Source organism: Trichoderma virens (assembly GCF_000170995.1).
Source record: "Trichoderma virens Gv29-8 chromosome Unknown TRIVIscaffold_4, whole genome shotgun sequence".
Classification (NCBI taxonomy): domain Eukaryota; kingdom Fungi; phylum Ascomycota; class Sordariomycetes; order Hypocreales; family Hypocreaceae; genus Trichoderma; species Trichoderma virens.
The window spans coordinates 1,404,266-1,424,214 of NW_014013745.1; the positions used below are offsets into that span (position 1 = coordinate 1,404,266).

The 19,949-nt window shown below is 51.3% G+C and overlaps 7 protein-coding genes across 7 annotated transcripts; 5 read left to right on the forward strand and 2 right to left on the reverse strand.

Annotated features, from left to right (window-relative positions):
- Positions 1-153: 153 nt before the first annotated feature.
- On the forward strand, positions 154-1,272 carry TRIVIDRAFT_61434 (uncharacterized protein; the record flags this gene model as incomplete). Its single annotated transcript, XM_014103381.1, has 1 exon — positions 154-1,272. The coding sequence occupies one exon, from the start codon at positions 154-156 to the stop codon at positions 1,270-1,272; it is 1,119 nt and encodes a 372-aa protein (XP_013958856.1).
- A 582-nt stretch (positions 1,273-1,854) lies between these two features.
- On the reverse strand, positions 1,855-2,262 carry TRIVIDRAFT_145198 (uncharacterized protein; the record flags this gene model as incomplete). The annotated part of the gene is made up of 1 exon (XM_014103382.1): positions 1,855-2,262. The coding sequence occupies one exon, from the start codon at positions 2,260-2,262 to the stop codon at positions 1,855-1,857; it is 408 nt and encodes a 135-aa protein (XP_013958857.1).
- Positions 2,263-3,099: 837 nt separating this feature from the next.
- On the forward strand, positions 3,100-4,481 carry TPK4 (serine/threonine protein kinase, AGC family; the record flags this gene model as incomplete). Its single annotated transcript, XM_014103383.1, has 4 exons — positions 3,100-3,195; positions 3,256-3,438; positions 3,502-4,284; positions 4,350-4,481. The coding sequence occupies 4 exons, from the start codon at positions 3,100-3,102 to the stop codon at positions 4,479-4,481; spliced, it is 1,194 nt and encodes a 397-aa protein (XP_013958858.1).
- Positions 4,482-4,785: 304 nt separating this feature from the next.
- On the reverse strand, positions 4,786-5,653 carry TRIVIDRAFT_29803 (uncharacterized protein; the record flags this gene model as incomplete). The annotated part of the gene is made up of 2 exons (XM_014103385.1): positions 4,786-5,013; positions 5,105-5,653. 2 exons carry the CDS (start codon positions 5,651-5,653, stop codon positions 4,786-4,788), a joined length of 777 nt encoding a protein of 258 aa, XP_013958860.1.
- A 774-nt stretch (positions 5,654-6,427) lies between these two features.
- On the forward strand, positions 6,428-7,974 carry TRIVIDRAFT_189932 (uncharacterized protein; the record flags this gene model as incomplete). The annotated part of the gene is made up of 5 exons (XM_014103386.1): positions 6,428-6,467; positions 6,542-6,729; positions 6,787-6,897; positions 6,971-7,241; positions 7,301-7,974. 5 exons carry the CDS (start codon positions 6,428-6,430, stop codon positions 7,972-7,974), a joined length of 1,284 nt encoding a protein of 427 aa, XP_013958861.1.
- An 858-nt stretch (positions 7,975-8,832) lies between these two features.
- TRIVIDRAFT_30887 (uncharacterized protein) lies at positions 8,833-10,901 on the forward strand (the record flags this gene model as incomplete). Its single annotated transcript, XM_014103387.1, has 2 exons — positions 8,833-10,428; positions 10,506-10,901. 2 exons carry the CDS (start codon positions 8,833-8,835, stop codon positions 10,899-10,901), a joined length of 1,992 nt encoding a protein of 663 aa, XP_013958862.1.
- A 2,836-nt stretch (positions 10,902-13,737) lies between these two features.
- On the forward strand, positions 13,738-17,192 carry TRIVIDRAFT_208567 (uncharacterized protein; the record flags this gene model as incomplete). Its single annotated transcript, XM_014103388.1, has 4 exons — positions 13,738-13,751; positions 14,152-16,084; positions 16,152-16,251; positions 16,325-17,192. 4 exons carry the CDS (start codon positions 13,738-13,740, stop codon positions 16,732-16,734), a joined length of 2,457 nt encoding a protein of 818 aa, XP_013958863.1.
- Between the last annotated feature and the right edge of the window lie 2,757 nt (positions 17,193-19,949).

A 19,949-nucleotide genomic window follows, 5' to 3' on the forward strand; every position in this document is an offset into this window, starting at 1 on the left:
TTGCAGCCCGGGCGGGGCAGTGCTCACATCTTAGGGAGTATAATATTGGACAATATTCCAAACAATTTTCGCTTCTTCAACTCCAAGACTAAGCTGTATACTTTCTCCTGTTAGCACTCCAAACGTCAATTTGTCCTTCTTGCAGAGTTCAAAATGGCCGATGATAAAAAACCGGCAATTGCCTATGACCTTGCTTCGCATCACGCGCTTGGAGGAGGATCCTACGTCTTCAAGTCTGACTATCCAAATTACCTCAAAACGTTGTTGCCTTGTCCTGAACGCCGGACGGAGATTAACATCATCATACAACCCAACAGCTCTCCTCATATTGGAACAATCTGTAGCCTGGGTCTAGCTTTCGTTGTTGCGCGTCGTATGCTCGATATTGGGCTTGACGTTTCAGTAACCTGCGACTTATGGGACCGGGCTAAGGGGAAGCAAAGCAATATTGATGGAATGATCTATCAGAAAAGCCTGCGCGATATTGGCCAATTTCAACGATATCTCCCAGATTATGTTGAGATTCTCAATCTGCTTAGTGAAAGATACCATGTTCACTATAAATTACGAATGGAAGAAGAGTTCCTAAGCAATCCAGAAATGCCTGAGGTTCTTCGTGAGATTATTATGAAACGAGACTTTTACGCGCAGTACTTGGCACCTGAGACCAAAACCCTCGCCATTCGAGCTGCATGCCCCGAATGCGGTCTTGTCGAGAAATACGGATTAAAAAACGGCTATGCCGAAGATGGTTCTAGCGTTTCATTCGAGTGTCCCATTCATGGGCAGTTCTCTTACAGCACAAAGACTCAAACCAACCAGTTTCAGTTCAACTGTCAGCTCTTCAACCTCGTCCTAGCTTTGTTCTATGAGCGAGTTTCGTACAACTACATTGAGATATGTGGGGGGGACTACGCTGGATTCTGGCAGGAACAGCTCATGTGGCGGTTTCTATCGAAACCCATCATTATTGTTTATACCCCTCTCATATCGGATTGGTCAGGCTCTAAAATATCAAAGTCCCTTTATCTGTCTGACACCGCATACGATTATCTTCGCCACGCCGGGCTGAAGTATTTACTCAGTTATGAATGTTTCCGAGAGGAAAGAAGGGATTTAGCACTCCTATGGAAAGAAATTGAGCTTTGGGTAGATCAACCTTACCGGCTCTTTCGGGGATACAGTGTCCATTATATGCACCTCCTGTTCGAAGAGGAAGAAATGGTACTTGGAACAATCCATGACCAGTCAAAGGAGCCGGAGCATGACTGAAATTATTTCTCTACTGATATATAGCGGTAGGTTTCGAGGTGCTTTTGAGTCAAAGATGTAACTTGAGCAGAAATTTTTCCCCTCATCAGCGTACAGAAATGATATGTTGTTAAGTAGCAGATAGAAAAGTAGAAATTGGAGTGATTTTGAACCGCACCTGTGAAATTCTACAGACGCAATCGCTTAGTCCGCTCATGACGGGTAGGCGTCCCATTTTCAAATGTAGTTCAGTAAGGTACGCACTGATTCATCTCTGTTGTCGCTTCTCCTCTCTCCCTCACTTGTCCGTGTATCCGTTTCCTTATTCTTAAGGGCTTGTCACGAGTCAAGGCACAAACAGCAGAGTGATGAGATCAAGGAGGCTGAACCCGGCTGGCTCGCGGAGACACCGCTGCTAGGTAGACAATAAAGACTGTATTTATCTCTGATCCTGCTCAACAAAGAGGGAAAACTCCTTCCTTTTAATACTCTTATTTAACAATGCCTAGTTCGAAACTGTTGCTTCTCAGCTGCGAGGAAGCTTCTAGGTTTCCGACAGGGGCAATCTGGTGTGGATTGCAAAATTTCTCCTATCACAACGCCTTAACGGATTTTAGTCTGCTCTGCCCACTTGAATTGCTCTCGTATCGATTGTGGCAAGGTAACTCGCCCGCGGGGAGGGCCTTTCATTCCATGCTCATCTCTCAGCGTGGCCCATTTGATGCCGCCTGATGCGTTGATCTCATACACAGAGTTGATGCGATACGCAAAGTCATATCCATCCCAATCAGCATGTCTATCGTTGAATTCCTTGTTGCCCAATCCATCTTCTGGGAGAGGGTCGTGACCTGGACCTCTGCTCGCTGCAGGCTCGACTTCACAAACGTGGGTAATTGCCGAGTGTGGTGCAGTGCGATAAAACCAGATTCGTTTAATTCCCATCATACTGTATTTCCGAAATTCGTAGGTTTTTGACCCATCAATAATTTGTTGCATGTACGGATCGTTCATTGCAAGTATCATGTCTGCTCTCGATGCAGGAGTTCCTCGAGCACTAGGAGCTTGGCGTCGTCTCGCATCCCTTGCTTTCTTGGACGATCTCTTGAAAACTGGAGGCATGATCGTTTACTAGGGAAGTAATTTGCTGCTGCTCGTAAAAAGAAAAGATAAATCTGTGGAAGGATGGCGGTACGAATGTGGACTGTTGGCTTTCAGTAATGATTGTGATGGAAGAAGGGTCAGGCGCGTCAGTTGGATGGATCAACATTGCATATGCAGGTTGGTTATACAGCCTCGAGTGTGTTTGAGGGAAGTCACTCAATATATACACATATAGAAGAAGGTACCTAGCTTTCGGTTTTTTGTTCTTGCAGAACAACAGATTATAGATGGGTATTGTCAAGCTTTTCAGAAAAAAATGGTTCAAAAAGAAAAATTATATATATAGCTACCTACCTATCCCCCGTTATATGTAAGTTTTTTGAAGTATAAAAATCACAAAGCATCTATACTAACCTTTCTTTTCACCTCCTAACTAATACCTAGGTACCTAGCTAGTAGGTGCCCGGTCGGTAAGTGCCTAGCACACAGTGGATCTCAGCCATTGGCTAGAGCCCCTAAGCCCCCTAAAACCCGATTCAGTCAGCTGGGCAGGGGCCGTTGGCTTAGTCATGCCAATATTGGCTCGCTGTTGCCCCGACAACGTTGGACTGCGCCAAAGACAACATGCCTTACCCCCGTCGCTGCCAGCCGCAGTCCCGCAAACTCTCCTCACTTATACCTGCAAAATCCAGCGACCACCAGATTTGCCCAACTGCCATCTCCAAGTCACCAAGGCAGTCAAGCAACATGACGACACGCATCCTTGAGACGCGCTTTGAGCACATGTCCGTCCAGGACGAAAACGATGTCGGCGAGGCCACCAAGCTCTACTCAAAGACAAAGGTATGGCTAGCGCCCCTGCAAGTTTGGCTACTCTCGGAGGTGATATTAACCTGGACTTAGCTGGCAACGACGTCAAGCAATACCCGAACGAACCTTTATAAAGTAGCTCTTCAATCGCAAAGCAACAATGCAGTTGCTTCCGTTACCTTGCCTTCACAAGCGGCCCAAAGGAAACCACCACCACCAGTCAATCCTGCTTCACCGCCTCCACCGAGAAAGGCTGTGCCCTCTACTTCATCACGAGTAAGAGAGGAGAGGGAGAGGGAGAAAGAAAAGGAGAGAGAAAAAGAAAAGGAGAAGGAAAAGGAGAAAGAGAAGGATGGCGAAGAGGTCAAGTCCGCTCTGACTGAACAGCCGGGCGTACCCAAACAGTTTCACTTGGGTATGTTTGAGATTGGACGGCCGCTGGGCAAAGGCAAGTTTGGCCGCGTTTACCTTGCCAGGGAACGGACGAGTGGCTTCATCTGTGCTTTGAAAGTGCTTCACAAGAGTGAGCTTCAGGCTGGGGGAGGTGTAGAAAAGCAGGTTCGGCGAGAAATCGAGATCCAGAGCAATCTACGGCATCCAAACATCCTGCAGCTTTACGGCCATTTCCACGATAGCAAGAGAGTCTTTTTGATCCTCGAGTTTGCTGGAAAGGGCGAGTTGTACAAGCACTTGCGAAAAGAGACCAAGTTCCCTGAGTGGAAGGCGGCACAATATGTCGCTCAGATGGCTTCTGCGCTGCAGTATCTTCACAGAAAGCACGTCATTCACCGTGACATCAAACCTGAGAATATCCTCGTTGGTATCCACGGAGAAATCAAAATTTCCGACTTTGGTTGGAGTGTGCACGCCCCCAACAACAGGCGGAAAACGCTGTGCGGCACGCTTGATTATCTTCCTCCGGAGATGATCAAGCCCGGCTCTTCGGACAACTATTACAACGAAAAGGTTGACCTGTGGAGCTTGGGCGTGTTGACATACGAGTTCCTTGTCGGCGAGGCTCCTTTCGAAGATACTCCTGTCATGACGCAGCGGAGGATCGCCCGTGCGGATATGCAAATCCCAAAATTCGTCAGCCCTGAGGCTGCTGATCTCATCAAGAGAGTGAGTGCTGGGGACCCCCTGCGAGATGATGAAACAGTGAATGGAAGCTAACAAGCGATAAACAGCTTTTGGTTCTTGACCCAGAGAAGCGAATTCCTCTTGAGGAGGTGCAGAGTCACCCCTGGATTATCAAGCATTGCGTCAAAGGCGAAAGAGCCACCAACCGTGAGAAGAGCTCCCGATCTGCTGATATATGATACATGCACACCATTTGTTTCCGTCTTTTCGTCTGATGACTTGTTTGGCTTTTGGAGTTGGGTGTGTAAGATTTGAGCTAAGATATGCCTTGCATAAGGAGGAGTTGACGGAGTTTCTCTTGTTCTTGGCTTTTCATTTTTTGGGTGTTCACATGGGGACAGCAGAGCGTTTGAGTCAGATATTTGTTCTTTGGGGTATCCTTTAATAACATTGAAAGTTAAAAGCTAAGTGTCATGCGGGGAGATGCGCTGGGGCTAGACGTTATCGTACATCATAGGGTCTATATTTACAAGGCATTCGATTTCACCTATACACCTCATCAAAGGGTCTGGTGTCCGAGAAACACGAGTCCCAGACTTCGTTGACCACTTTTGTCGCTTGCACATCGTCTTTACATCTCGGTCGGGCCATGACTGATCGAATGGCCCTTGCACGAACGCAGTTCTGGAATTGCTGGGTCAGAGCCCAGTTGCCTCGGGTGAAGAATTCTCTGCTCCAGCGACATTCTCCGCTGAGCATCGATGCACGAATCTGGTGTTCGACAGACGTCAGTTCCAGGACCAATATGACGATCGTATAACTCCGTGCTGAGGAATGCTCAGCTTAGCATCAAAGTACTGACCTCTGTGCATGCAGCATGCTTCAAGTCCTTATCTCCCATCCAGTCTACCTGCCACCTAAGATGGTCCCACGCATGCACCATCTCATGCGCCAGCGTATCTTCCAAGTGTTTGCGGTCGCGAATCTCGTTTGCGCAAATCAGGATGCCGTGATTGGGGCTAAAGCCTCCCGACTGGCGATGCACCTGGCCATCCTCCTCCAGCCGCGCCGGACACCGGCGGCACAGCACGTTTGAGGCGTCTAGTTTGCCGTTAAGATCTTGGATCTTGCCGGACAAGAAGCGGATGGCGGGCGAGTATGCAAAGAGCCAGTCGCGATACTCGTCGCAGCGCTTGCAGTCACGTTCCTCATGGACCTTGTATCGCCATTCGCGGTAGTGGAAGAGACCCTCGGGCGTCATCTGGCCGGACAGAATTCGGAAGTAGTTCATCCACCATTTCATCTGTGGGTCGAAGCCGGTTCGAGCTGGATCATTGACAACTGCTTTTGCGGGTTTCGGCGAAGCAGCGTCAGCCGGAGCTGGGGGGGTCGGTGATGCGCCTGGTGCCATGGTTGTAGGGTGTGTATCTAGAATTGAAAAGGAGAGAGATGCAAGGGCGCCTTAGAATAGTACCTCCTTTATTTCAAGGGCTAAGCGGAATGGTTGGGTGAGACAATGGAAGGGAATCTGATGCCACTGGGAAATGGATGAGGTGATGGAGCTGCCTCACCTCATACAAGCCTTGTCGTCCAGAATTCTGCCGCGTAGAATTGACAAAGCCCAGGGCGGTGAGGGCGCCTTTTCTCACTGGTGCGAGTTCGGCTTATCTTATCGCAGGTACATGGTTGTCCCGTCAGAAGAGGAAAATGTACCATGCCAAGAACCTCCAAATAGCCGGACTGGAAGAGCAAGGAGGGGCGATCTCGGCGACTTGAAGCGACACGCCTTTTGGATGCGATTTTCATCTCACCAAGGCGATTCAGTCCAATGAACTGAGCCGATATATTTTGCTTGCGCCAATTAGCTTCCTCAGGTAGACCACAGGGCGCGACAGGGGAAGTTGGCCAAAATGTCTGAAGATATTACTCAGAGTAAGCCAAGCCAGCATATATGACGAGTCTTTGTCTCAGTTGTTTTAATAGCGGTGGGCGTCTAGGATGCCCAACCGCGGTTTTTTTATTGCATCTCATACTGTTTCTTGCTTTCCTTCTTTTTGACTGGATTTATTTGCTTGCCTTTCTATTCTGACGTATTACCTGCTGTGTATTTTCCTCAATGTTCAATTCTTGGCATCTTGTCTAACTTCTCTGCTCTTGGTCATTTCAAGACGACGGCGTGTCGGCCATGAGGAAGCCAAAGCCGCTGACCGTTGTCATTAAGCTGGGTGAGTACAATCTTTGGAGATGGACGCTAGTCGATGCAGACGAGCACCTGTTTCTAACGGCCAATGAATCAAAGGGACGAGCTCAATTGTCGACGAAAACACCCATGAACCTCTGCTTCCGATTCTGACCTTGATTGTGGACACGGCAGTCAAGTTAAGGAAGGATGGCCACAGAGTGGTCATTGTCTCTTCAGGAGCCATTGGCGTCGGTCTTCGCCGCATGGACGTAGCAAAGCGTCCCAAGCATTTGGCTCAGCTACAGGCAAGGCTGCTCTCATGGACGATGTGAAATGAACTAGACGGTCTAACATATTAATAGGCATTGGCAGCAATCGGTCAGTGCCGGTTGATTAGTCTCTGGGATAGCTTGTTTGCTCATCTGGCACAGCCAGTGGCCCAGATTCTACTTACGCGAAATGACATTGCTGATGTATGATACGATCCACGACAATCTAACTAACAACAAGGACATTGCCAAGCTGACCGAGAATAATAATCCTTAGCGGACGCGATACCTCAATGCCCAAAGCACATTCAACGAATTATTAGACATGGGAGTCATCCCCATTGTAAACGAAAACGATACCCTGGCAGTTTCCGAAATCAAATTTGGCGATAATGATACCCTTTCAGCGATTACTTCGGCTATGATACATGCAGATCTCTTATTTCTCATGACGGATGTCGACTGTTTATACGACAAGAACCCGAGAAGCAACCCCGATGCAAAGCCCATCGAAATTGTCGAGGATATTTCGGCCCTTGAGGCGGATGGTATGTTGTGCTTCCACATCCCATCAAATGTATAGCTTGCTAAAGGTTAAAACAAACAGTCTCGAGCGCTGGCTCAGCACTAGGTACTGGAGGTATGAGCACCAAGATCATCGCCGCACGACTCGGCACATCGGCGGGCGTGACGACAATCATCACTAGATCGTCAAATCCCGGCAACATCCTGAGCATCGTGCGTTACCTCCACCAGTCTCAGCCTTCGAGATCGGCGTCGTCCGTGTCGCTCAATCTCATTGCTGCATCGGAAAATACAGCGACAAGACCGGCTCCGCCATTGCACACAAGATTTCTGCCTTCAACCGAGCCGATTCGAGACCGCCACTTTTGGCTCCTCCATACCCCCAACCCCCATGGCACGCTGTATATCGACGAAGGCGCCCACAAAGCGCTCCTTACCAAGGCTGGTTTGCTTCCCGTCGGTGTAGTTGAAGTCGAGGGGAATTTCGCCCAGCAAGAAGTCGTCCGCCTCGTCGTTGTCACCCGACGATCAACTCCCGGCCCAGATGGAAAGCGTTGGGAGGGTTTGGGACTGGAAGTTGGACGTGCTCTCGTCAACTATGCCGCCCCCGAAATCTCTAGGATCATGGGCCATCAGAGCACGGAGATTCGAGGCATTTTGGGCTATGCGGATAGTGAATATGTTGCGCACCGTTCACACATTGGCATTTTCAGGGCAGAGAGCAGGTCTGCGACTCCGACGAGGGACTTGCGCTAGCCAAGTAGAGAGACTGCATTTGGGGTGTTTTCAATAGGTTGATATATGATTTGGCGAGGAATAAAAAAAAAGAAGGGAATTTAGCCTCTTGGAATGTAGGAATGGGCTGTGGATAAAATGGCAAACCGACATATGTTTACCCTCCAGCGCCTTGATAGACTTACACATCCCTGGGAGTGGCAGATCAATGGTTACATTTGCCGGCCTGAGTCACCTTCTTGCGTATAGCAGTGATTAAAGGGGAAGATGCATATGATGAACATGTGAGAGCAGTAAAGTCTCGCCATCTTTATCATCAAATTGTCCAGATTAGCATCAATTCGTGTTTCGCCCTACCACCTACTATATACGTCTACAGTCACTCATCCATCACAATGTCGCATCATGTGAAGTTGCAATGACATGGACCTGGTTTAGCGCTTCAGCCGCTATGGGCTAGCCCACTCTACCGTGCAGGGTCTGACCAGTGGAGGGGCAGCCGAAGCCGGGCGCTGGAAGAGTCAATCGGCCACTGCAAGTTTAGATCCCTGGTGGGCCACGGCCGTTGGAGTCACACGCGGGCACACACAACTTTTGTCTAGATGTTTCTCCCCTCTAACCCCACCATTCCGTGCCAGAGGAAACCAGTGCGGCCTGAGTTTTTGTGACTCGCGCCCATCTTCCTCCAACTTAAAACCCTGGTGGATGAAGCCAATTCGATATTTGCTCTCCTCCCCAGCAACCCTCGCCCGCCTCAGATCCGGACTCGTCCCGCGCCAGACTCGACCTGTTGCAGCGCTGTGCCGTCGCAACTTGTCAGCCTCTTCAAAGCTTTGCGCATTCCAGCCTCTCAAGCCCCAGAACCCCAAGACCGGCGCCATGACTTCGTCCGCTACGACTCTCAAGGGCCAGCCCCTGGACAAGGTTGTCCTCGATGCCATGCTACGGCGGCGCATGTTCTACACGCCCTCCTTCGAGATCTACGGTGGAGTGGGTGGTCTCTACGACTACGGCCCGCCAGGCTGTGCCCTTCAGGCCAACATCATCGACCTGTGGCGGAAACACTTTGTCCTGGAGGAGGACATGCTCGAGGTGGACTGCACCGCCTTGACTCCCCATGACGTTCTCAAGACCAGTGGCCACGTCGACAAGTTTGCCGACTGGATGTGCAAGGACCCCAAGAACGGCGAAATCCTGCGAGCCGACCACTTCGTCGAGGCCATCCTCGAGGCACGCCTCAAGGGCGACAAGGAGGCCCGTGGCCAGAAGGTGGAGGAGAAGGAGGTCGACCCCAAGAAGAAGAAGAAGGCCAAGTCCGCCGCCGCCGTCAAGCTTGACGATGCTGTTGTCCAGGAGTACGAGGAGGTCCTCGCCAAGATCGACAACTATGGCGGCCCTGAACTCGGTGAGCTCATCAAGAAGTACGACCTGAAGAACCCCGAGACTGGCGTTCTTCCATCAGAGCCCGTGGCCTTCAACCTCATGTTCCAGACGTCCATCGGCCCGAGCAGCAACCTCCCTGGATACCTGCGCCCCGAGACTGCGCAGGGCCAGTTCCTCAACTTTGCCAAGCTTCTCGAGTTCAACCAGTCCCAGATGCCATTTGCCTCGGCCTCCATCGGAAAGTCATACCGAAATGAGATTTCTCCCCGTGCTGGTCTCTTGCGTGTGCGAGAGTTCCTGATGGCTGAGATTGAGCACTTCGTCGACCCTGATGGTGGCAAGAAGCACAGCCGCTTCCACGAGGTTGAGGACGTCGAGCTGGTTCTCCTGGACCGCCACGTCCAGCTCTCTGGAAAGACGGAGACTAAGAAGATGACCGTTGGCCAGGCCGTCAAGAACGGCGTCGTTGACAATGAGACCCTTGGATACTTCCTTGCCCGTATCCACCTTTTCATGAAGAGGATCGGTGTTGACATGTCCAAGATGCGTTTCCGACAGCACATGGCCAACGAAATGGCCCACTATGCCTGCGACTGCTGGGACGCTGAGCTGTTGACCTCTTCTGGATGGGTCGAGTGTGTTGGCTGTGCTGATCGCAGCGCCTATGACTTGACCGTCCATGCCAAGAAGACTGGCGCTCCTCTGGTCGTCCGTGAGCGACTCGACGAGCCCAAGGTCATTGAGGAATGGCAAATCGACATTCAGAAGAAGAAGTTTGGACCCCTATTCAAGAAGGATGCTAAGACGGTGGAGACCGCCTTGGAAGCTACCTCGCAAGAGCAGCGCGAGAAGCTTGCCAAGGAACTGGCCGAGACTGGAAAGATTGTCTTGGATGTGGAGGGCATTGCCGATGGCAAGGCCGTCATCGACAAGGACTCTGTCGCCATTGAATTCCGCAAGAGAGTAGAGAACACTCGCGAATTCACCCCCAACGTCATTGAGCCGTCTTTCGGTATCGGCCGTATTCTCTACTCGCTCATTGAGCACAACTTCTGGACCCGAGCCAGCGATGGTGGCGATGAATCCCGTGGTGTATGTCTTTGTCTTTTTATTCTTGCCCACACGAAGTGCCTGTTACATCATTTGCTAACCACTTGTTTCTCTTGCAGGTGCTGTCTTTCCCCCCTACCGTGGCCCCAACCAAGGTTCTTCTGGTGCCTCTGTCATCCAACCCGCAGTTCAAGCCCGCGGTTAAGGCGCTATCTCAGAAGCTGCGAAGCCTCGGCGTCTCCAGCCGCGTAGACGACTCCTCGGCCAGTATCGGCAAGCGATACAGCCGAAACGACGAGCTTGGTACGCCTCTTGGCATCACTGTCGATTTCCAGACCCTTCAGGACGGCTCCATTACACTGAGAGATCGTGACTCGACCACCCAGGTCCGAGCTGAGGAGAGCAAGATCTTGGATGCCATCAAATCACTTGTAGACGGCAGCAAGAGCTGGGAGACGATTGCGAGCGAGCTCCCAAAGTTTGAGGGACAGGAGATTGAGGTCGCCGTTCGATAGATGGTTCGAATTTAGATCTAGATGTCAGCAGCCGGGATGGAAAGAAGAATGATTTGGTAAGAAAAAGTTCAAGATCATAAAGTTGAGAGTCGGTTACATGTCACTTTCACTTTGTGCGGAAAGATTTGCGTGTTTTCAGACAGAAAGATCTAGAGAAGAATTCAAAGATGTACTAGTATCATTACGCTACCGTGTCAAAAAAAAAAAAAAAAAGACATTTTTTTCTCTTCATGAATTGTTACCCTGTAAATCTGACAGTCTCCCATCACCAACGCCCAACACCCCGCGATGATTGCACATGCAGGCGGAGACCAGGTTCTACAATAGCAGATCGGCATATGTACATAACAATTGAGCAAACTTACACATCAAAACCGCTGCCGACAGATCCTTGTCGCTGCATCTTCATTGGGCGGGGCTGCTGGCGCGCGCGTACATGATGCTACACAGAAGAGGCTACCGATTAGTATAGTGACTGCATGTTGGTTGTGCCTCTCCCTGATATGACAGCCTCGCGAGCCTCCATAAGCTCCGAGTTTTACTTCCACATCGTACTACCCTACCTGTATTGCTCTTCGGGCTTAAGCATGGAGTGGATGCCACGAACCGATGCGAAAAGGGTTGTCCCTAGTAGGTTAGACTTGCGTTTTATCGGGCGCATTGATTGGGAAAAGGGTTGGATATCATAGCAGGCTGACTCGTTGGATGGCTTCCCCCCTTTCCCCCCTTTGGTTAGGTAGCCTCTCCCCTGCCGGTCTACTTTGAGTGATCGCCAGTTGAGGGCGAGAAGAACAACAGAATGAAAGGACGACAAGAAGGGAGCAAAGCCTAGCTCACGTCACAGTGGGATGCTCCCGCTGGTCCCATGCTAGCCTTGCCTGCCTATGACGATATATTGTATTTGTCAAACTTTATTTACCCGGCTTCAAGGAGGTCTTGTTTGCAGCATGAGCGGGACGCATGAAACATTTGATGAGAAGGATGAGCGTGCTCCGGGCGACAGGGCGGGCTAGCACTTGTACCCAAGATAGTCTCATGCTGCTAGAGTATATGGAGTACGAGTAGTATATGGAGATTACCACCCTCATGACGCGGAATCGTATGCACTGGTCCGTCGGCAGAATGCAAGGCCCAGCTGACAGTACAAACGAAAATAAGTCGCCGTGTTGGTGATGGCGGATCCTTCCTCTCGGGATTGGGACTATGAAACACAGGGTGAACCTGAAGATACCACAAGGCACGCATCCGTGGAGAGTGTTTGCCTGTGATGGCACCTGCGACGCTCCTGAAGCTCAGCCAAAAAGCGGAGAAGGGCTGCTGTGCTGCCACTCAATACGATAGTAGGCATCTCCATGTCTTAATTTGAAGCATAGCATCGAGTGGGTGCGGATGAATGAACGGGTTGGCCATGAGCAGCCGAAAACCTTGAGTGGCGATATTTGCTGGCGGGCGACGTGCCGAAGAAACAAACGCGGCGCCACACAAGTACATGCACTCATATGGGACGGATTCCTGCTCGTGGGCTCCGTATGGCGTCGTCGATTGGATCAGTAGGTGCCTCTGCTGGATTCAATCATCGACGATGCTGCAAATTGCTGGTCCTTGGTGTCCCGCTCCGGCTGTCTGTCTGTAACAATGATTTCAGGTGAGCGGACGACAGTGCCGTGTTAGGGCCTAGTGCTTGCAGCCACCACTAGCAACCCCCTGGAACCCCCCCGACTCCCCTAAATGGGCAGCATCCTCAGGGGTTTCGCCTGGTGGCGGCAAATCCACCTGCAGCGCTGCTTGGCACCCCACCTCCCACCTGCCCACCTCGACCTTCTGGCCAGTAGCGGGTACGGCCTTCCGCGCTGGGCCTGTCGCGACCTTCCCCACACTGCTGTTTCTCCATTGTCCTCACCACGAGGTACCGGCGCCAGACGTCGAGGCGTCGAGGCGGTACTTGGGCTGCCGTAGCGGATTAGCCGACACGGCATGTATTCCGTCGCATGTCGGACGGCGCTGGCAGGTACCGCTCGAGAAGAGCCTTGACCCCTATGCATAATGCAATCAATGGATCCAATGGTTCAACCTTAGTAGCAGAACGGTAGCAGCAGCCGCAGCCGCCGCGGCACTGCCTGTGCAGTTTACGACGGCAGCCACAGGCTTCTCCAGCGCTGTAGAGTGCCTTAGTAGCATACAGGTATCGACCTACTGGATGCTAGTGGCCTCGTTCCTGAGTGGTCCAGTGGGATGCTGAGCACGGCCAAAGGTACCCCCAGCTGTTCGTGTCGCCTCAAATCTCCTTCTTCCCACCCCATCCTCGCTTCTCTCGCCGTGCGGCCTCGCTTCTTTTTCCTCACCTTCGTCTTTGACGCCTGAGAAACTGTCGTCTGCGTTAGCTGGGCTATTCGCGCAGCTCCCCGTGGAAACAGACAGACGGCCAATCGAGCGCTCGATTCGTTTGCCCTGCGCCCTGAGCCGGTCCCTGAACGACAAGCCTTCAGCTGCGTCTGCACGCGCGCGATAATCCCCACCCGTCCACCGACCCGTCGTTGTGCGACTCTTGCGCGCATTCGATCGACTGCCGCCCTCTCTTTAGTTCTGCTTCTCTTCAACCTCCCTCTCTCTCTCTTCTGCTGGCCCGCCATCGTCGTCGCAAGAGGCGGCCAATTCCTCTCGCATCTTTGACACACTCTCGCTCTTTCGCCGACAGGGTCGAAGCCTGTTTTCTTTCATTAATACTTTCCGTACTGCTTTGTATTGAAGCGCACAAAGAGATTAGAGAGGGCACAATAAACAGGATACCCAAGCTTTCCCCGCTGCTTTTTATTATTTATTATTTTATATAATCAATATGGCTCAGCACAGGTACGTTTGTCAGTTTAGCACATCATTTTGCGGCGTCTCAGGCACGACGTCTCCATAAGCGCGCTGGGACAGTCCAGGGCTGGCGAGATGCGAGTCGGCAGAAGCTATGGATGCTATCCACCCCTCACAACGACCCAATTACTGGGATTGGCGGCAGATGTCCATACCGCCAAGTGCTTATGTATGGGTGTGCTCTCTTGAGTGGCGGTCTCTCCTAGGAGGGCCCTGTCACTCAAGTTCAAACAACCCCTTCACAAGTATAATATACAATTTGACCCTTTTCGATCGACCCCCCTCCGCTCTCCTCGCCAGCTCTCAGCTGTACTACTATGAGTACAGCGCTCAATGTCAACATATCTTGTCAACGACGGACTTTATGCTGATAGGTACATGTCATTAGTGTTTACTCGGCCAACCAGTTTATGAATCCAGGCCCTGCACCCCAGCCTCCCGACAGACCGCGTCTTGCCTTAACTCCTAACCCTAATCTTCCGGGCAGCATGGCGAACATGGCAATCTCTCCAATTCGCAGCACCGCGACGTCTACATACACTGGCTCTACGATATCTCTCCCCATCGCTCGCCAGCAGACTAACAATACAGACGGAATGGGCGGTGTCGCTGTGAGAAAGGAGGGATGGGCCTCGGTCAAGGAAAACAAGAACCTATTCCAACCTTGGAAGAACAAGTACTTGATCCTCCGTAAGGAGACCATAGACTTCCACAAGACTGAGGGCGGCAAGGTGATATACTCTCTCCAACTCAAGGATGTCACCAACGTCGGCCGAGTCGAGGCTGCAGGTACCATCTTCGAGATCGTACGAAGAGCGGATGGATCATCCAACAGCCCCGGTGACGATGACGGTCAGAACAACAAATCGCTTCATATCAAGGTCAAGTCCGAAGATGACCTGTACGAATGGATCGACTTTATATATGGCGCCTGCCCTGGCATGGGAGGCGTGAGCAACCCGACCAACTTCTCGCACGCCGTCCACGTCGGCTTCGATCCGCAAACTGGAGAGTTTGTTGGCTTGCCACCGGAATGGTCCAAGCTGCTCAATTCCTCGGCCATTACCAAGGAAGATTATGAACGTAATCCTCAGGCTGTCTTTGAAGTCTTGGACTTTTACACCACAGATCTTGCTAAGAAGGCTGATGACCAGTTCGGCGGCGTGCCTCCAGGAGCAATGCAGAACAAGCCGATGGGTATGGGCGGCGGTGCATCTGTTGCACCTCCTCGCCCGCCTCCTCCTGGCAGCAGCAGCTCTCAGTACAGCCCTAGCGGTCAAAGACGGCCTGAGCAGTCGCGCCAGCAGATGCAAACCTCATCACCAACCTACACCTCAGCAAGTGATGCTGCCAGGGATGAGCAGAGAAGACGGCAGCGCGAGGCAGAAGACCGAGAGCGTCGCGAGATGGAAGAATACAACGCGTCTCTCCCTAAGAACAAGGTTCCAATGGCCCAGCAAGAGATTGGTGGTGGCTATGGTGGCTCAGGTGGTCCATCCGCTGCCGACCGATTCAACCCATCCAGGGCAGCTCCTCCTACACCCAAGGCCGCTCAGCCGATTAATGGTCTGAAAGCTCAGCGACCGGCACCTGCACCACCGACTGCTGGCGCTGGACGACCTCCTATTGTCCCACAGTCCAGCTCGAGCTCTGTGCCCAGAGCCCCGACCGCACAACGTAACGAGAGCCCCAGCTCGCGAGCTCCCAACGGTGCTCAGGCACCTCAGCAAAGACAGCCACAAACTCAGCAACAAGCTGCTCGCCTGCCCGCCCCTGTCAAGCCTCTCAATGTCTCCAAGGTCAACCAGAACCAGGCGCAGAGCGAGCCTAAGCCAGCCGAGCCAGCGCCTAAGCAGACTCCTGCCGAACGCAAGCAGGATGTACGCATGTCAACTATGTCAGAGAACGAGGTCATGGCCAAGTTGAAGGAAGCCGTATCCAAAGAAGACCCCAATCTCTCCTACTCTAAGCAGAAGAAGATCGGTCAAGGTGCCTCTGGCTCGGTATATGTTGCCAAGATCAAAGACACCGCCGTGGGTGTGGCTCGCGAATTCCTCCGCCAGCAAGGACCCAGAGCGCAGGTGGCCATTAAGCAAATGGATCTCGCCCATCAGCCCAGAAAAGAGCTGATTGTGAACGAGATCATGGTCATGAAGGACAACCGCCACAAGAACATTGTCAACTTCCTCGATGCCTTCCTCCGAAACAATAACGCTGAACTTTGGGTGGTCATGGAATTCATGGAAGGAGGTGCCCTGACTGATGTCATTGACAACAACCCTTCAATATCAGAGGAGCAGATTTCTACCATTTGCCACGAGGTATGTTGTAGCTTCCGCTCCACCCCCCTTAATCCCATCGTGGGACGACGATGCTAACAGTATCTAGACCTGCCGAGGCTTACAGCACTTGCACGCTCAGAGCATCATTCACCGTGATATTAAGAGCGACAATGTCTTGTTGGATGCCCGAGGAAACGTCAAGATTAGTAAGTCTCTCTTCAAGCAAACGTACCCTATCTGAGAAGATGAGGCCGAGCATTGATGCTAACAACTATATAGCTGATTTCGGATTCTGTGCCAAGTTGACGGAAGCCAAGTCCAAGAGAGCCACCATGGTCGGAACACCGTACTGGATGGCGCCCGAAGTTGTCAAGCAGAAAGAATATGGCCCCAAGGTTGATATCTGGTCTCTGGGTATCATGGCGATTGAGATGATCGAGTCCGAGCCGCCTTATTTGAACGAAGAGCCACTGAAGGCTCTCTACCTCATCGCCACCAACGGAACACCCCGCCTCAAGAAGCCCGAGAAGTTGAGCAAGGAGCTCAAGGCCTTCCTTTCCGTCTGCCTGTGTGTCGACGTCAAGAGCAGAGCCTCTGCGGACGAGCTGTTGGCTCACGACTTCCTGCAGCACGGCAGCGGCCTCGCAAGCCTTGCAGAGCTGCTAGCATTCAAGCGCAATGCGAAATAAAGGGGGCATCACGTTTAATTTGCGAGTTTGAAAACAAAAAAGAGAAATGAGTACTGTCAAGTCTAGATGTTGGTGGCCCCTGTTTCCCGTCGCTGCGCCATTCTGGCCAAGCAGTGGTTGGCCCTCATGACCCTTGAATCATTTTCTTTGGTGCATTGGCGTTTTTTGGTTGAGATTCATTCTACACATTTCTTGCTCTGTGCTTGCCTGCGAGTTTGCACGGTCCTTTTTTTTTTTTTTACATCTTCGCTTCTTTTTTTTTTTATTAAAAAGATATCTGCATGATTTAATCAAGAGACGAGGCCTACGGGAATACTTGGGACTTGGATAGAAAGACGAGTCTCGAGGAATAGTTACTTCCTGAACGAGTTTACATGACGGGGGTGGCTACCACGGCTCCACGCTTTGTAGATGTACATTTATACGATATAGAATGAATACACGGGTGTTGTAATGAGTGTCACCTATGGCAGTGCTCTATCACATCAATCGCTCAAATGATGGACTAATATGTATTCTCTAAATTGCACGTCAGGGGTTGTCATTAGCTACCTGAGGAAGAGGACCCAATCAGGCGTGTTTCAGAGAATGATTTTGCGATTAAGTAGATACCCCCAATAACCACGTTAGCTGATTTAATTGGCGGGATCAGCGGCAATGTGTAGATGATAGGAGGGATGGCCAATGGCGAATATCAAGTCAAATACTAGGGAGAGAATAAGGAGGCCTTGGGGTTTGTTTTTGACTGGGGGGAAGAGAGAGTGTGTGTGGCAAAGGCTGAGTTGAGAGAGTATATCAATGGCGCTACGTGGCTCCTGTCCGCAATATAATGGCGATTTTGGGCGATTGTTTCAAACGTGGGCTCCGCACTTTAAACGTACATCCTGATATTGCCAGCAAGATGGAAGTGATTTCCAGATGATATAAAAAGTGGGGTTTTGGTGTGAAATAGAATAATATTATAGCATATTATTGCTCTAGATACTGTATTATACTTACTCTGTAGACGGCTTGTCTGGATATGGGGGATGGCCAGATATTGGAGGCTCATTGCATCCCTGAAGCGGCACGTTGCCTCTATGAAGAGGAACTTGGGACACCACACCACTACGGCTCGATCGGCGCCCCAGATATATGTATGGGCTTGAAGGGCCAGAAAATCAACTCAGGGGTTCCCAATTTTTTCCGGGTTTCTTCTTCCGGTTTCTTTGTTCTCGATAGAAGTCTAAGAGTGGAGAGAGGCAAAAAGAGGAGAGTGCGGTAAAAAAACGAGTTGTGATGTGGGCATTTTTTAGTACCTGGGTTTACGCCATCGTATTGACATGTTACGTGGCCTGGGTTGTTGACGCACGAATTTAGATGTATGTTAATAATACTGGCGAGCTGGTATGAGAAGGCGCAGTATGAGGGACGGATATTAATAGCATTGCGAGTACATATTTTGTCATATCATATCATATATTATATTGGTTGACAATAGGCGCGCAGCAGTTATAGTGATATGTAGTCTGTGCTTTTTTGAGGCATGTCCCTTGCAGGTGGCAGCGGCATGTTTGTTGAATTGCGGGTTTCGATCCGGGTTGCGGTGGCAGCGGGTAGACTTGCAACGGTGGCTTGTTACTAACCAAGCAAGGTTTTTGAGGTATTATCGACCACGGGATATCCCATTGCACGATGTGTGGCCCCGGCGGGAACGGAAAAGGCATATATGGAGTTCATGGCATCGCAGGAGTTGCCCTAAAGCTTGTGGCGGGATGGGCGGATCGCATGTTGGGGATTGGAGGCGATTTTCATTACTCGGGCATTGGCATTGATACTTTGAATGACTGGTGCTGCCGGTGAGAGTGAAAACAGCAACTGCCGCTGCGTCGAACTGGACGGAATAAGACCACGGTCGTATTTTTGCAAGGTGATGTGATTTACCACGGCGAAACGCGGCAATGTCGAGGCCGGGGAAGGCCTGTCAATGCTAATCGGTGCGGAGAGAAGCGAGGCCGTGTCTCCCCCCCTCATCCTCACCGTGTGAGTTCTGGGTCGGTGGACTCGTGGGTGCTTTGCTAAGGTCCAGCCTAGTGCCGGGATAATGGAGACGCAGGAAAAAAAGCAGACGGTGGGAAAAAGAAGACGAGAGGGAAAAGGGGACAAGAGAAAGCCATTGGCCTGTTGGAAATCTCACCACCTGCTCCCTACATGCATGGTGCATATGACGGCTATTAGTAGCACCTATGGCAAGCAAGAGCCGTCAATACTGTAGGGACCTCCAGCTATTAATACATCAATACATGTACCCTCTGGCTCGATGTTGGCTCCCGCGTTTCAAGAATGGAGGGCTGATCTCTTCTGTCACAGAGCAAGGCAGCCTTTCCCTTCGCAGCGCTTCCGCTGGTCGCTAGACTTGATGGGGTAACATCTCAGGGGCACGGCACACACAGGAGATAGTGCACATAGCATTGGCCTCTAGTACCGTATGGAGTGAGTTCCAATGATAGTGCTATTCTCTTGTAAGCAACTCCATACGAGTTACAATTGCAGAGCAATAACAGCTGACACGCCGCGAGCCCCCGTCACCTCAGTTACCGCTCGGTGTCTTTCTTTCTTTTCTGCTGCTTCTTCTTCTTCTTATGGACGGTGCAATTTGTAGCAATTACGATTCAATCAGATAGTAAACATACTAGGTAGGCAGATACATCCAGCCTCACTCGTAGTACTGTAGCACAAGGTATAGCAGGTACCTCTTAGCAGGAGGTAGAACTGAAGCATCGCACCGTGTCACACAGCACAGGTTCACACGCAGCAGCATGGTGCAAGGTACAACGCAGCAGGTATCGCCCCAGCGCCAGCGCAGCCATCCAATACCTGCAGCTCCACGCGGCTCCAAGTACATGTACCTCCATTCCACACCCAACACAGCACAACCGCCAATCGTCCCAAAAGGCAACGACGTCGACCTTTTTCGCAACTTCTCCCTCCGCAGGTTCCAACCTCTCCCTCCTCCACCCTCAATGAGGCCTGTATATTGATCACGACTTTGTTTCTGCCTCGTCTTCCCTTTCCTTCACCCGCGCCCGCGTCTCTGCTCTGCCTGCACCGGCCTTCGGCGGCAATTCTTCGCTAAAAGCTCCATCCTGGGTCGCCGACTTTCCGCACACGAGCCAGCGGAGCAAATCCTCGCAACTCTCTTGTGCCTCCACCCCGTTTCTCGACGCTGAGGAGGT